Below are 16,803 nucleotides of genomic sequence, written 5' to 3' on the forward strand. Positions count from 1 at the left end.
TGGGAATAGGGTGTTACATGGGGTCTGTGGAATTGCCAGGGTGGGAGGAGGAAACCGTGTGTCATTGGCCCCTGCAATGAAGTACTGTTTTCTTTTATCTGTCCCGGGTAGTCATATTTTATCTTTGCTGTTCTCCTGGAATTTAGAGCTACTTACTCGGTAATCGATGTTTTGAACACATCAGATTCTCGGTGAATGTGTACAGGAAGACTAAGCAAAATTTTTGAATAGCTAAGGCCTGAATTTTAGCCCTTTTGAAGTGAGGTGCTGAGGACAAGAGGATAGTATTGAAGGTCAAAGGTTTTTTGGTTGGGAGGTTATCAAGGAGATTTTTGGAGGAAGAGTGGAAAGGTGAATGAATAGCCCTTCTTTAGCTAGGTTCTGTTTAGGGTATCAGTAATGTACTTGGTTACACCATTTGGAGGATGATTACAGAATGCAATCCTTAAATCAGGCTTTGAAGTGGCTATTATGTTTTCCCCCTCATCAGATTCTGTTCACAATCTATTCATTTCCATTCAAAACAGAACAAAAATAAGCCAGAAGAAATTGTTCTTGATTATTAAGAATTATTTGGCTATGTAACATTGATTTTACCAGGTGTAGGCCAACTGGTTATTGGTGACTTTTTTTCCCTCACACCAGAATAATCTATGTATTTCTTTAGACTGCATTTGGAGATCTGGTTTTAGACCATGATTCTTTTTTTCTTTTTTCTTTAATTTCCTCTCTATAGCTTTATCTTTATGGACAAAGTTTATTATGTATAAATACCCCAATGGAAGAGTAAGGACTAATTTCCAGAAACCTTCAGAAGTTTCTATAAATCATTGATTTAGAGAATTATTGTCCAAGTTGAATAGAAATTTTTGTGTTTTCTACAGCTTTCTAGAGGTTAATACTCCCAAGTTTTGTCAGAATTTTAAAACATTATGCACTTGCTAGATTGTATCATGTATATTCCTGACACACCTTGGGGAGGTTTATATTCCTGTTTAGTCTGTCATGCCTTTTTAGGGACATAGGAAGACTGTCCCCCCAAATCCACTTTCTCTCTGCTGTCCTTCTCTGCCTGCAAACCTCTGGATTAGTATTTTATTTTATTTTTTTGTTGGGGAAGAGTAAATTTACTCCAGAGAGTTCCATAGATCCATATATTCACCAAGTATTGCCTATATGGATTAGTATTTTAAAACAGTTCAGGAAAAGTCCTCAGCCTTCGCTTCCCATGGTCCCTTGCTCCAAGCTCACTGCAGTCACAAGGCTGTTCTCTCTGTACGCATTAAAACTCTAGTTCAGGATCTCTTACCTTTTGTTGTTGTGGGAGAGAAATGGGCCATTTCTCCCTCCCACCTTTTATTAAAATGTAAATTAGCTGGTTAAAAAAAACACCACACCTACTCAGAAGGCTATTGTGCTGTGATTTGATCCCTGCTGTGATTACACCTTGGGCTATAGTCCTGCCACTCACTGTTCTGGAAGCTTCTGGTTTTTTCCTCCTGTAATGGTTTGCAGCACAGCCAAGTTATCTGCCTGGGGCCTGAGAATTATCTCACTCACACCTACTCACACTCCTGTTCTATTTGTTTCTTCTCAGAAATCTCAGTTTTTAAGAACTACAGAAAGGATGCACTTAGCAAATACTTATGGAGTACCTCCTGTATTTGAGAAGAATGCCTCAGTCATTCTTCTCCAAGGTTTTTTTTTTTTTTTTTTTTTTTTTTTTTTATTGTTGGGATTCATTGAGGGTACAATAAGCCAGGTTACACTGATTGCAATTGTTAGGTAAACTCCCTCTCGAAATCATGTCTTGCCCCCATAAAGTGTGACACATACCAAGGCCCCACCCCCCTCCCTCCATCCCTCTTTCTGCTTTCCCCCCCGTAACCTTAATTGTCATTAATTGTCCTCATATCAAAATTGAGTACATAGGATTCATGCTTCTCCATTCTTGTGATGCTTTACTAAGAATAATGTCTTCCACGTCCATCCAGGTTAATACGAAGGATGTAAAGTCTCCATTTTTTTTAATGGCTGAATAGTATTCCATGGTATACATATACCACAGCTTGTTAATCCATTCCTGGGTCGGTGGGCATTTAGGCTGTTTCCACATTTTGGCGATTGTAAATTGAGCTGTAATGAACAGTCTAGTACAAGTGTCCTTATGATAAAAGGATTTTTTTCCTTCCGGGTAGATGCCCAGTAATGGGATTGCAGGATCAAATGGGAGGTCTAGCTTGAGTGCTTTGAGGTTTCTCCATACTTCCTTCCAGAAAGGTTGTACTAGTTTGCAGTCCCACCAGCAGTGTAAAAGTGTTCCCTTCTCTCCACATCCATGCCAGCATCTGCAGTTTTGAGATTTTGTGATGTGGGCCATTCTCACTGGGGTTAGATGATATCTCAGGGTTGTTTTGATTTGCATTTCTCTAATATATAGAGATGATGAACATTTTTTCATGTGTTTGTTAGCCATTCGTCTGTCATCTTTAGAGAAAGTTCTATTCATGTCTCTTGCCCATTGATATATGGGATTGTTGGCTTTTTTCATGTGGATTAATTTTGAGTTCTCTATAGATCCAAGTTATCAAGCTTTTGTCTGATTGAAAATATGCAAATATCCTTTCCCATTGTGTAGGTTGTCTCTTTGCTTTGGTTATTGTCTCCTTAGCTGTACAGAAGCTTTTCAGTTTAATGACGTCCCATTTGTTTATTTTCGTTGTTGTTACAATTGCCATGGCAGTCTTCTTCATGAAGTCTTTCCCCAGGCCAATATCTTCCAGTGTTTTTCCTATGCTTTCTTTGAGGATTTTTATTGTTTCATGCCTTAAATTTAAGTCCTTTATCCATCTTGAATAAATTTTTGTCAATGGGGAAAGGTGTGGGTCCAGTTTCAGTCTTTTACATGTAGACATCCAGTTCTCCCAACACCATTTATTGAATAGGGAGTCTTTCCCCCAAGGTATGTTCTTGTTTGCTTTATCAAAGATTAGGTGGTTGTAAGATGTTAGTTTCATTTCTTGGTTTTCAATTCGATTCCAAGTGTCTATGTCTCTGTTTTTGTGCCAGTACCATGCTGTCTTGAGCACTATGGCTTTGTAGTACAGATTAAAATCTGGTATGCTGATGCCCCCAGCTTTATTTTTATTACTAAGAACTGCCTTAGCTATACGGGGTTTTTTCCGGTTCCATACAAAACGCAGAATCATTTTCTCCAAATCTTGAAAGTACGATGTTGGTATTTTGATAGGAATGGCATTGAATAGGTAGATTGCTTTGGGAAGTATAGACATTTTAACAATGTTGATTCTTCCCGTCCATGAGCATGGTATGTTCTTCCATTTGTTAATATCCTCTGCTATTTCCTTTCTGAGGATTTCATAGTTTTCTTTATAGAGGTCCTTCACCTCCTTCGTTAGGTATACTCCTAGGTATTTCATTTTCTTTGAAACTATGGTGAAGGGAGTTGTGTCCTTAATTAGCTTCTCATCTTGACTGTTATTGGTGTACACAAAGGCTACTGACTTGTGGACATTGATTTTATATCCTGAAACATTACTGTATTTTTTGATGACTTCTAGGAGTCTTGTGGTTGAGTCTTTGGGGTTCTCTAAGTATAAGATCATGTCGTCAGCAAAGAGGGAGAGTTTGACCTCCTCTGCTCCCATTTGGATTCCCTTCATTTTCTTGTCTTGCCTAATTGTATTGGCTAGAACTTCCAGCACTATGTTGAATAGAAAAGGTGACAGAGGACAACCTTGTCTGGTTCCAGTTCTAAAAGGAAAAGCTTTCAGTTTTACTCCATTCAGTAAAATATTGGCTATGGGTTTGTCAAACATAGCTTCAATCAGTTTTAGAAATGTGCCACCTATGCCTATACTCTTCAGTGTTCTAATTAGAAAAGGATGCTGGATTTTATCAAATGCTTTTTCTGCATCTATTGAGAGGATCATGTGATCTTTATTTTTGCCTCTGTTAATATGGTGGATAACGTTTATGGACTTGCGTATGTTAAACCAGCCTTGCATCCCTGGGATGAAGCCTACTTGATCATGATGAATGACTTTTTTGATGATAAGCTGTAATCTATTGGCCAGGATTTTGTTGAGGATTTTTGCATCTATATTCATGAGTGAGATTGGTCTGAAATTCTCCTTTTTGTTTGGGTGTTTTCCTGGTTTTGGTATCAGGGTGATGTTTGCTTCATAGAATGTGTTGGGGAAGATTCCTTCTTCCTCAGTTTTTTGGAATAATTTCTGCAGTACAGGAATAAGCTCTTCCTTGAAGGTTTGATAGAATTCTGATGTGAAGCCATCTGGACCAGGGCATTTTTTGGTTGGAAGATTTTTTATTGTTTGTTTGATCTCATTGTTTGAAATTGGTCTGTTCAGGAGCTCTATTTCTTCCTGGCTGGGTCTAGGGAGAGCGTGTGATTCTAAATATTGATCCATTTCCTTCACATTGTCAAATTTCTGGGCATAGAGTTTTTTGTAGTATTCAGAGATGATCTCTTGTATCTCTGTGGGATCAGTTGTTATTTCCCCTTTATCATTTCTGATTGAGGTTACTAGAGATTTTACTTTTCTGTTCCTCATTAGTCTGGCCGATGGTTTATCTATTTTATTTATTTTTTCAAAAAACCAACTCATTAGTTTTCTGAATGATTCTTTTGTTTTCAATTTCATTGATCTCTGATTTGATTTTGGATATTTCTTTTCTTCTACTGAGTTTAGGCTTAGATTGTTCTTTTTTCAATTCCATAAGATCTCTTGTGAGATTGTTGATGCGCTCTCTTTCTGTTTTTCGAATGTAGGCATCTAAAGCGATGAATTTTCCTCTCAAAACTTCTTTTGCAGTATCCCACAGGTTTTAGTAGCTTGTGTCTTCATTGTTGTTATGCTCAAGGAAGTTAATGATTTCCTGTTTTATTTCTTCCTGTACCCATCTGTTATTCAACAGAAGATTGTTTAATTTCCATGCCTTTGGGTGGGGTCGAGCGTTTTTGTTAGAGTTGAGTTCCACCTTTAGTGCCTTATGGTCTGAGAAGATACAAGGTAATATTTCAATTCTTTTGATTCTGTTGATATTTGTTTTGTGTCCCAGGATATGATCAATTTTGGAGAATGTTCCATGGGGTGATGAGAAGAATGTATATTCTTTATCTTTGGGGTGGAGTGTTCTATATGCGTCTATCAAGCACAGTTGTTCTAGGGTCTCATTTAAATCTCTTATATCTTTGTTCAATTTCTGTTTAGAGGATCTGTCCAGCTCTGTAAGAGGAGTGTTTAAGTCCCCTGTTGTTATGGTATTATCAGATATCATATTGTTCAGACTGAGTAAGGTCTGTTTCAAGAATCTGGGAGCATTTAAATTGGGTGCATAAATATTTAGAATTGAAATGTCTTCTTGTTGTATTTTTCCCTTGACCAATATAAAGTGACCATCTTTGTCTTTTTTGACTTTAGTTGCTTTAAATCCACAGGTATCTGAAAATAAGATTGCAACTCGTCTTTTCTTCTTAATTCCATTTGCCTGAAAAATTGTCTTCCAACCCTTGACTCGGAGCTTTAATTTGTCTTTTGAAGCCAGGTGTTTTTCTTGCAGACAGCAAATGGATGGCTTGTGTTTTTTAATCCAGTCAACCAATCTATGTCTCTTCAGTGGGGAATTCAAGCCATTAATATTTATTGAGATAATTGATAAGTGTGGTAGTATTCTATTCGTCTTATTTTGTGATAGTCCATTGCTTAGTTTTATCTTTTGCATCAGTGTGGAGGTTAGGTTCTGTCCTTTAATTTCTGAGTTCTTACTTTGCTGCTGATCCATTGTGGTGGTCAGTGTGCAGAACAGGTTGAAGTATTTCCTGTAGAGCTGGTCTTGTTGTGGCGAATTTCCTCAATGTTTGTATATCCGTAAATGATTTGATTTCTCCGTCAATTTTTAAGCTTAGCTCAGCAGGGTATAGAATTCTGGGCTGGAAATTGTTCTGTTTAAGTAAATTAAATGTAGATGACCATTGTCTTCTTGCTTGGAAAGTTTCATTAGAGAAGTCTGTGGTCACTCTGATGGATTTGCCCCTGTAGGTCAACTGGCACTGACCGCTGGCAGCTTGCAGAATCTTTTCTTTTGTCTTGACTTTGGACAGGTTCATCACAATGTGTCTTGGAGAAGCTCCGTTAGAGTTGAGGCTACCTGGGGTCCGATATCCCTCTGAAAGCAGTGTGTCAGAATCTTTGATGATGTTTGGGAAATTTTCTTTTATAATATTCTCTAGTATGGCTTCCATTCCTCTGGGGCATTCTTCTTCCCCTTCTGGAATTCCTATAACTCATATGTTGGAACGCTTCATAAAGTCCCATAATTCTGACAGTGAACGTTCTGCTTTCTCTCTCTTCTTTTCTGCCTCTTTTACTATCTGAGTTATCTCAAAAACTTTGTCTTCTACCTCTGAAATTCTTTCTTCTGCATGGTCTAACCTGTTGCTGATACTTTGCATTGCATCTTTAAGTTCCCTAATTGACTGTTTCAGTTCCTTCAGCTCTGGTATATCCTTTTTATATTCTTCATATTGTTCATCTCTTATTTGATTCTGTTTTTGGATTTCCTTTTGGTTATTTTCCACTTTATTAGCAGTTTCCTTCATTGTTTCCATCATTTCTTTCATTGTTTTCAACATGTGTATTCTAAATTCCCTTTCTGTCATTCCTAACATTTCTTTATAGGTGGAATCCTCTGCAGTAGCTACCTCATGGTCCCTTGGCGGGGTTGTTCTGGACTGGTTCTTCATGTTGTCTCGAGTTTTCTGCTGATTCTTTCTCATGAGTGATTTCTTTTATCTGTTTCCTTGCCCTAATTTTCCTTTCACTTCCTCTTACTCTTTAAGTTCTTGTGCCTGTGGACTAAGGGTTACAAGACCAGAAGGGTGAGAAGGTTGAAGAGCAAAAAAAGGGATGAAAGAAAGGAGGACCGAGTGATAAGAAAAAAAAAGAAAAATAGAGAAAGGAGAGGGGATGGGTAAAAGGAATATTGACAAAAAGAAGAGAGGCACAGAAAGAGGGAGACAGAGCAATATAGTTGTACAGTAGGGTACTTTGACACAACCTTAAAAAAAACCCACCTTCTGGGGGTGCCGAGTTGGGTGGTTCCCTTGAGGTCAGCAGCTCTTTGCTAACCTGATCAGACACAGTACCCCACCTCCACCAAGTAGAGAGGAACGACAAAAATGCTATAAATCAAACCAAAACAAGCAAACAGAAAACTTTACGGGGATAAAATTGGGTGAAAAACCAAATAATAGCGGTAGAAACACTAGCAAAAATGAAGTTCTAGTTATTGAAAAAGGCAGCAATGGGAAATTATAATTAAACTAGAAAAATTGAGAAGGAAAAAGGATCTGTATGGAAAAGGTTGAAATTAAAAAACAAAACAACATCAACATCAAAATAAACAAAAAAAACAATCAAACCAAAAAAAACACAACCAAAAACCAAGCAGTATGTATATGTTATTGAATAGTCTGGGCAACACGTGGTCTTCTGGGGTATGAGATGTTAATCACGGTTCTGATAGGACTGGAGGCTTCTTATTTCTCAAACCCCAGCAGGTAGACACCCTAAATCTTCAGCCCACTTAAAAGGCACTTTGAACTTGTAAACTTGCTAAGCAGAAGCTTTCCCAGGAAAGTGCTTGTCTCTGGAATCACTGCTGAAGTGGCTATCCACTTACCCAGTGTGCCAAAACCGGTCTCACTCTGCCCCTGAGGGTTAGGGCTGCAAGGCAACTCAGACCCCACCCTTAGGCTACTTGGTCGCTGGGTTACCAGCTCCCGCCTGATTCTAGCTCTGCGACCCTGAGGGCGGAGCTTGCCGGGGCCGATCGCTCACAATGGCTCCCTGTGACCCACAGCCAAACACTATTAGCTCCATCTGGCTCAGCGGCTCAGACTGGGGCCCTAGACAACGGCCAAAGTTCTTCGCACTCCCGCTCAGGCTCTCCCCAAGGCAGTTCAACTGAGTGCCAAGTCCAAAGACACCGAAACAGTTCACAGGGAAGGCCTTTCTGGTTTGCAGTCTCGCTGCTACTGAACTTACAGTTGTGGGCGGGTTTAGACGGATTGAACACACGCAACCACTTGCCGTTTTTCCACTGTTTAGTCCTCCTTTTGGGGTCCAGAAGTCTCTCGCTGACTCCCTGTATCCTCACAGGGGAGATGATAGGCAGATCCCACCAGCCAGAGATGCCTGGAGTCCTATCTCACCAGACTCACGGTACCCAGATGCAAGGAAGCTGTTACTCAGTCGCCATCTTTTTCCGCCTCCCCTTCTCCAAGGTTTTTAAAACCCTCAATGCTAATCAGTTTTAGAGGTGGTTTCAGGGATTGGGGGTGGGGAGCTGCTAACATTTAGCAGTATTTTTGTACGTATTCATCATCCCTCTATCCAGGGTACTTATTTTCAGTGGGGGAGGTGGGAGGTGAGAGGCTAAGATTTTTGAGGTGTTGGCTAATGTCTGTTTAGGAAGTTTCATAGTCTTTAGAGTCTTGAGCTGGGAATCCCTAGTTTTCATTCCAACTTTTCATTGATCTGATTTTGGTTAAATAATTTTACCTTTATGAGATTTTCTTCATCTAAAAGCAGCCTGTCAAGAGATATTAGAGCAATGAAATCACAGATATTAAAGCATTTTGAGCCACAGATATGCTTCATTGGACAGGGATACATTAGAAGAAACACATCATTAGGCAATTTCATTATCATGTGAACATCACAGAGTGAACGCACTCCCACAAACCTGGATGTCAGAGCCTGCTTATACAGCGAGGCTACAGACCCGTATGGCATGTAGCTGTACGTGCTGAATAGTAACAGAGTGGTATTTGTGAATTTAAAATTGACCTGATGGCCGCAACGTCGTTAGGCTCTGGGAGTATTTCAGCTCCCTTGTAATCTTACAGCACCACTATTGTATGTGCAGTTTATGGTTGACTGAAACATTATCATGTGGCATGTGAATATATAGTCAAAACCTAAAGTAATAATAGTATCATTATCAGTAAAAACATCTACCATTAGAAGAGGTCTGGAGTTCACCTTGTACCTGTTGAATGCCTAGTGTTAGAAGTGATTTCTTCATTTCCAAAAGGCAAGAGCACTATTTGGTATGGTAGTCCCAAAATATACTAAATGTTAACCCTTATAATATAAAAGTATTGCTTCCTTTAATGTTGATGTACGCATGTGCATCCTTGGGATAAAAACATCTGTTGGACAGGGAGCTTACATGAGAATTAGGCTCTCTAGGGTCTAACCTTGCTGTGAAGCTGATGCAGACATGATCTTGATTTCTCTTTGTCTCTAGGTAGATAAAATTTTCTGCTCTTTCCGAGTCTCCTAAGACTCCTCCCACACACTCTCAGCAGACAGCCTCACTTGGTTAATGGCTAAGTCATAAGACCCTAGAGCCAGCCGATATGACCTGGTCTCTTGCTCTGCAGTGTGCCTTAGGCACGAGTGGCTTATCTTCTCAGCCTCAGCTTCCTTCTGAGTATAATAGGGATGGTAGGAATACCTGTCTCATAGGGTTGTTCTGGGGGTAAATTGAGCAGTATAATATGCTGTTCACTGTTGTATCTTGATAACCCAGCACAGGACCTAGCAAATAATAATAAGACAGCATTGATAAATAATGATTTTTAAAATTCTAGTCATGTCCCTGGGACATTAGTGTTGACAAGGCTGATGGTGGTGGTGATGTTTTCGTAGAAAAAGTAGAGGTCAAAAGGCCGGGAAGCCTCAATTTTCTGGCCCATCTTATCTAAAACATACCTTTTCTCAGCATGTGCCTTTACATCCTGCTTTCCTCAGGAAATAGGGCACCTCATCCTGGCTAAAGTGAATCCCTTCATCTGTGTCCTGGGATTCCATTTGATCTGGTACCTTAGTCCACCACCAACTTCTTCTCTTTCTGTATTTTCCATCTTCCTGCTTTCTGCCAGCTCCTTTCTTTCCCCGTGTTAACGTTTCATTCATCTAAAACAAAATGAAATGGTCCCCCAGCTTCCTGTTGTCTTTCCTTCCGAAGCCAGGCCGCTGGAAGAACCGTCTGCATTGCTTCTTTGCTCTGCTCTCATTCTCTTGGGCGTCTGCCCCCGCCACTTCCTTGAAACTCTCTTCCAAAAGACACGAACTGCTCAGTTCTCTTCAGCTCCGTAGTCCTTTTCTGTCTGGACTTTCTTGTGGCATTTGACATTCTCCATTATTCTTTCTCTCTTGAAACTCTGACATCTTCCTTAACTTTTGCTTCTCTGGACTGTTGGCTAAGTCTGACAGCTCCCTCTCAGATTCCTCTGGGCGCTGCTTTCGTTACCATCACTAGAAGTGCTGTGTTCTGCATGATTTGTCCTCAGAAATGGGGACATGTGCTGTCTAACACATACTGAACACAAGCATGCTGCTGAGAACTTTCTGTGCATTATATGCGTGGATGCACTTGGCCAGCCTGTGAAGGAGGTTCTTTTATTGATCCCCATCTTAAAACTGAAGAGACTGAGGATTAAAGGAGATGAGGAACTTGCTCGGTATCACAGTTCATAAGTGTTGGAGTAAGTATTTAAATGCAAGCAGTCTGACAGAGTTTGCACTCTTAACCATAATGCCATTTTGCCTTAGTAATGCAAAGGCAAGACCATTTACATGTAATGCAAAGGCAAGACCATTTACATGTAATGCAATGGCAAGACCATTCACATGTCGGGCTCAAAAACTCCCCACTGGATAGTTTAAGTGTCTGTGGGTCTTTCAAGTGCAATATGTCCAGAAGTGACTTTGTCATCTTCTTTTTCCTCCCATGCTCCTTTGAAACCCTTCTTCATGCAATTACTCCCTATTTCATTGAACGATGCCTAATTTCTTAGGAGTCAATATCCATTTTATAATTCTGTATCTAATTGGTTTGCCAACCTATATTAGAATGATCTCAAATCTATCCTTTTTGCTTTGAGTTAGTGTATGGGGCTAACAGCACTGATTTTGGAGTCAGATTTGGATATCAACCAAGTGCTTCCCTTAAGAGCTGTTGAAACTGGCAAGTCACTTAGCGTCAAGTGGCAATGCCAAGAACCTCGCTTTCAGGAGGCTGGATGGGAAAATGGTTAAGAGTACAGGATTATTTCTGACCCTTTACTAACTGTGTGCTTTAGATACGGAATCAAATTATTTTGAGCCTTAGTTTGCTCATCTGTAAAAGGACACTGGGAATAGCTAACTCATAGGGCTGTTAGAAAGTTTAACTGAGATGGCTGAAATGTGCTTAGTGGAGTGACTGCACGTGGTAAGCACTGAAAAGAAATGCCAGCCCGTATTGGCCTTGCCCGCTGCCTTTGCTTTTATATAGGCCTTCTCATGTTCGCTGCTTCACCAAGCTAACCTCTTCACTGACTGCCCTCATTCCAGTCTCAGTCCTTTCCAATTCATGCTACTACCTGAGTAACTTTGTTGTTGTTTTTTTTTTGTTTTTTTTTTTTGTAGAGACAGAGTCTCACTTTATCGCACTCGGTAGGGTGCTATGGCATCACAGCTCACAGCAACCTCCAACTCCTGGGCTTCGGCGATTCTCTTGTTTCAGCCTCCCAAGTAGCTGGGGCTAAGGCTATTTTTTTTGTTGCAGTTTGGCTGGGGCCAGGTTCGAACCCGCCACTCTCAATATATGGGGCCAGTGCCCTATCCACTGAGCCACAGGCACCATCCTTTTTTTTGTGTTTTTTTTTTTTTTAGACAAGAGTTTTACTCTGTTACTCTGGGTAGAGTGTGGTGGCATCATAGCTCACAACAACCTCAGTCTCTTGGGCTCAAGCGATCCCCTTGCCTCAGCCTCTAGGGTAGCTGGGCCTATAGGTACCTACCACCACACTCAGGTAGTTTTTCTATTTTTAGTAGAAATGGGGTCTCGCTCTTGCTCAGCCTGTTCTCAAATTCCTGAGCTCAAAAAATCCACCCATCTTAGCCTCCCAGAGTGCTAGGATTACAGGCATGAGCCACCACACCTGGCCTTGAGTCACTTTTTTAAAAACAGATCTGGTCACATCACTCCCTTGCTTAAAACTCTTTTAAATTAGTGATCGCTAATCTTTTCTCTCCCTGTATGTGTATGTGTGTGTGTGAGAGAGAAAGAAAGAGAGAGAGAGAAAGATGGATGAAGGGAGGGAGGGAGGGACAGGGAAGTGGACCTGCTTGATAAAAACACTATGAACTCTCCCCAGAAAAATGCCTAACACACTAGGTTTTGAAGTTTTGAATTTTGAATGCAATTTCAGGTAGTTCACAGATTGTTTGACATCATCTTTGGACGCCTGATTAAAAATAAAAAGTCTTGCATTACTGGATTCCTATTATCTTCAGCATAAGCTCAAACTCTATCATATACAAATAAGAAAACCCAGATAAGCAGAAAGAAAAGAAGAATTTATCCATAATCCAGCTCCTGGGAGAAAACTGCTTTCTTTTCCTGCAGTTTTCCTGCCTCCTAATCTCCTACTTTGTAGCTGCTTCTCTCACTGCTTCCTAACTGGCTCCTCAGGCTCAGGCCTGGCACAGCTCCTTGCTGTCTTCTGAAAGGGACGTGCTGCCTGGCACAGTATCTTGTTAATTGCCTGTTTATATATTCATTTTGTTATTTGGCTGAACTTCATATGTATTAATTTTGGTATATCTATAGAGTTTAGAGTCTAGCCTATTGGCTGACACATAAGTATTCAGTAAATGTTAGGCTGAACAAATGAATTGCAAAATTTATACATATTTGTGAAAGAAAATGATAAAAGGAAAAATAACAAATTACCTGTGGTCCTGCCATCCAAATGCAGCAGCTGTTAAGATTTGTATGTCTAGGATCAGCGGCCGTAGCTCAGTGAGTAGGGCACCGGCCACATACACTGAGGCTGGCAGGTTCGAGCCCGGCCCGGGCCTGCTAAACAACAATGACAACTGCAACCAAAAAATGGCTGGGCGGTGTGGTGGGCGCCTGTAGTCCCAGCTACTTGGGAGGCTGAGGCAAGAGAATCGCTTAAGCCTAAGAGTTTGAGGTTGCATTGAGCTGTGACACCACGGCACTCTACTGAGGGAAACATAGTGAGACTGTGTCTCAAAAAAAAAAGATTTGTATGTCTGCTATGATCTTGTTTGGGTAAATGTTTACCTTTAAGAGCTTAGTGCCTTCATTGATAATTTAGGGAGGAGAATCTTTATCCTTTCCTACTTCACAGAGGAAAGGAATTATATAATATAAGGATTATATAATATAGGATTCTCTTTATCCTTTAGGAGTTTAATGTGTGCATAATTCCTAATCACCCTGTTAAATGATTTGACCTGGAGAATATTAACCATATTAAATTTTCACTAGTTTTTAATTATTTCTGGGGCTGCTTTTACCTGCCTGGTTCTGGAGAATTGGTATATATGTCTCTTTATCCCTCCTTCCCTAGAATCTTATTTTGAAGAGCTTAAGAAATTCCAGCAAAACTTATTAGTGCAGTGCTTTGTATGTGGAGTGCTTTTTGATGCTATTATAAAAGTTAATTTGTATTTTTGGAAGAAAATAGTTGACAGACTAATGGTGCTTTGCATCATAGTGTTTTCCTAAGGAGCAAACTGAGTCTCAGAGAGGATGATGACTCTAAACCCTAGATGTACAAAAATCAATACACAGCGAACATTTTCACAGTATTAAGATTCCAGGGCTAGTCAGTGGCAAAATTGAGATTAGCATCCAGATCTTTTTATGGCCAAATCCTTAGCAGAACCATGCTGTTCTCTTGGGAAGAACTAGCAAAGGTTAACCGAAATGGCAGGTTGGGATCATTTTTAAGGGACTCAACTTCTGATGTTATTTCATCATTGGTCCTTGGGTTTGTGCATTTTTCTTGCATTTTTGCCTCAAGGCTTTGTGTGTTTGTTTTTTATTCTGCTTGCAAGGAAAAGAACTCTGGATGACTTACCCCTTTTAATGTTTTCTGGTCCCCATACTTCTGTCTTCTACTTAACCTCTTTTCTACTTCTCAAAAGGTTAGTGGTGAATGGGAAAGATGTCAAGTGATAAATTTTAATTCCTACATATCTAGCTATGATGATTACTTTTGTTCTGAAATACCATTGAGGAAGCTAGCTTATGTCTTATTTTTCTTGGCTTCGTGTAGAGATTTTTTTTTTTTTTGAGACAGAGTCTTACTTATTAAACTTCCATAGAGTGCTGTGGCATCACAGCTCACAGCAACCTCCAAATCCTTGGGCTTAGGCAATTCTCTTGCATCAGCTTCCAGAGCAGCTGGGACTACAGGCGCCTGCCACAATGCCCGGCTGCTTTTTGTTGCAGTTTAGCCGGGGCTGGATTTGAACCCCCCACCCTCGGTATATGGGGCCAGCACCTTACCCACTGAGCCACAGGTGCCACCCGAGATTGGGGTTTTGAACAACATACTTAGAAATGTTAGTCTTGAAAATCACTGAGAGATCTTAAATGTTTCACTACAGAAAAATGGTAAGTATGTGAGGTAATTTATATGTTAATTAGCTCAATTTAGCCATTCCACAAAGTATACATATTGGAAAATATATTGTACATGATAAATATACAGTTTTAATTAGTTAAAATAATTTAAAAAAAATACTAGATCTTGGTTACTAATTTCTCTTATCATTCAGCCATTTCTTAATGTCTGCTTTTGTTCCAGATTGCTTATTTCTCTAGGAGAAAAATCTTTATGTTGTACAGTTTAAGGGAGATTATGGGCGTGGTCTTTGGATTTGATTTTCTTCTCCTTTGCAATGAACTTGACCTCCTCTTGACTTGAAGGCAGGCTGTTAAAACCAGCATGTTTCTTAAGGCAAGATGTTTGATACACTTTCTCAGAGACCTCTTTCCCAACAGATGCTATTGGACTCTGTTAACATATTGCCCAAAACAGAATTACGTTTATAAAAGAACAAAGTAAATGGTTTTGGCGGAAGTGTTTTTTCAGTAGTTTAAGGCTTCTCTAAGAGGAAGCTCTTGCATATTTAATTAAGGATTGTCTAGTAAGTTTTTGATAGTTGTACATAGAAGCTTATAAAGTTCTCATACACACAATGGAGAAGGTGGGTTATTAGACACAAAGATCTTCTGTGTTCATGGAAGGCTAATAACTACCAGTTCTGAGACAGGAACTAGCAACCTTCAAAGCGTAAATGGATTTCTTAAATGTTAACTCCTCATTCCCTGTGCTTGCAGTTTCATCTTTGGCAAGGACACTGTGATGTGACTGCTAATTCTGATTTCTGGACTGCTGGCAAAGAAAGCCAGGACTCCTTCAAGTCAGGCTGTCAGGGGCCCATAGCTGGGAAAGGGAGGCAGGCTGTTTGCAAAGAAGGGCTAAATGCAGCCGTTTATTTTTGATGCTTGGAAAATAAGTTTAACCTGTTCACAATAGCAGTTTGGGATTTTTGTATTATTCGTTTTGTTTTAAGGGGGGGAAATACCATTTTTTCTTTTCTAGCCATGAAGATGGAGCTACTACTAAAAAATGCAAGACTGAGGACAGGGAAGCCCCCCTGAGCATCTCCAGACTGGCTGAAGGCAATATCACCAGTGTAAGCAGGGCTTTTCCAGTGTGCTTTTTTCTTTTCAGGGAGTTTGGGGCTTAGGGGAGGTTGCAGCAGTTTTTACTGGTCCATTCATATCACTTTCAAATAAGATCATAATCACTTTCTCTGGTCTTCTCTGCATATACACCATAAAGGCCTACCCCATACTTCTGTTCTTCCTTTAAGTATTACCACCAGTTACCTATAGAATACCTCACATGATATACAGCGCTATATGATCTATAGAAGATGGGAAACCTCAGTGTGGAGATTTTTTCATAGATTCTGTTGTTGGCTGTATTTTGTAGCTTTCTATTTCGTCAAAATGATAGAATAGTGATTAATATGTGAGTCTTAATCTCCAAGTACATAAAATTTAAGTTAGTATAGCTCTGTTTCTTTTCCTTTCTCTTTTTTTTTGAGACAGAATTGTACTCTGTTGCCCCAGGCTAGAAGGCCTGGGCATCTGGACTGCTGTGAAAGTTTGAGCTCATAGCAACCTCAAACTTGGCTCAAGCATCTATTTCTTTTCTAAAATTTGACCTTAGAACAGGATTTATAAGTTTAGGATTTTTCCAAGCCAAATATCTTTTGATACTTGAGATCTTTAATTAATGAAAAGAGTTTTGGAGCTTGAAAATACTACCTTATTTTAAGTGGCATTAGTTTGAATTCAGTAAATCTTAAAAATTGTTTCTTATTAGCCAGGCTCAGTGGCTGATGCCTATAATCCTAATACTTTGGGAGGCTAAGATGGAAGGATTGCTTGAGGCCAGGAGTTTGAGACCAGTTTGAGACCAACAGCTAGACCTTGTCTCTACAAAAAGCAAAACGGCATTGTATACAACTATAGCCCCAGCTACTTGGGAGGCTGAGGCAGGAAGATTTCTTGAGCACAGGAGTTTGAGGTTTCAGTGAGCTACATGATGCCCAGACAACAGACCAAGACCCTGCTCCTACCCCACCCTCCATGGTCCCTTGTTAGCAAAATATGTTAGGAAGGCTAGTCATACAGCATGCCTTTATTCCCGCAGAATTGCATATCTGAACAATGATTTGGATTTCATTTAGATGTTTTCTATAGTGAAGGAAAAACAACATTATTTTATTAGTTCTCGGAGCTTTTCTGTTTGCTATACCAGAGCAAACTGGAAATTGCAATACATTTTGGAGGCCCATTGTTTTTTTT

The 16,803-nt window shown here is 39.9% G+C and overlaps 1 protein-coding gene across 1 annotated transcript in view; it reads left to right on the top strand.

Annotated features, from left to right (window-relative positions):
* The window catches only part of XRCC5 (X-ray repair cross complementing 5), a 99,926-nt gene that overhangs the window by 41,100 nt on the left and 42,023 nt on the right, over positions 1-16,803 (top strand). The window contains exon 15 of the mRNA XM_053598134.1: positions 15,527-15,620. Within this exon, the coding sequence (XP_053454109.1) occupies positions 15,527-15,620 (94 nt within the window). The remainder of the gene's footprint in view (positions 1-15,526; positions 15,621-16,803) is intronic.

This window comes from Nycticebus coucang, chromosome 7, assembly GCF_027406575.1.
Source record: "Nycticebus coucang isolate mNycCou1 chromosome 7, mNycCou1.pri, whole genome shotgun sequence".
Classification (NCBI taxonomy): Eukaryota; Metazoa; Chordata; class Mammalia; order Primates; family Lorisidae; genus Nycticebus; species Nycticebus coucang.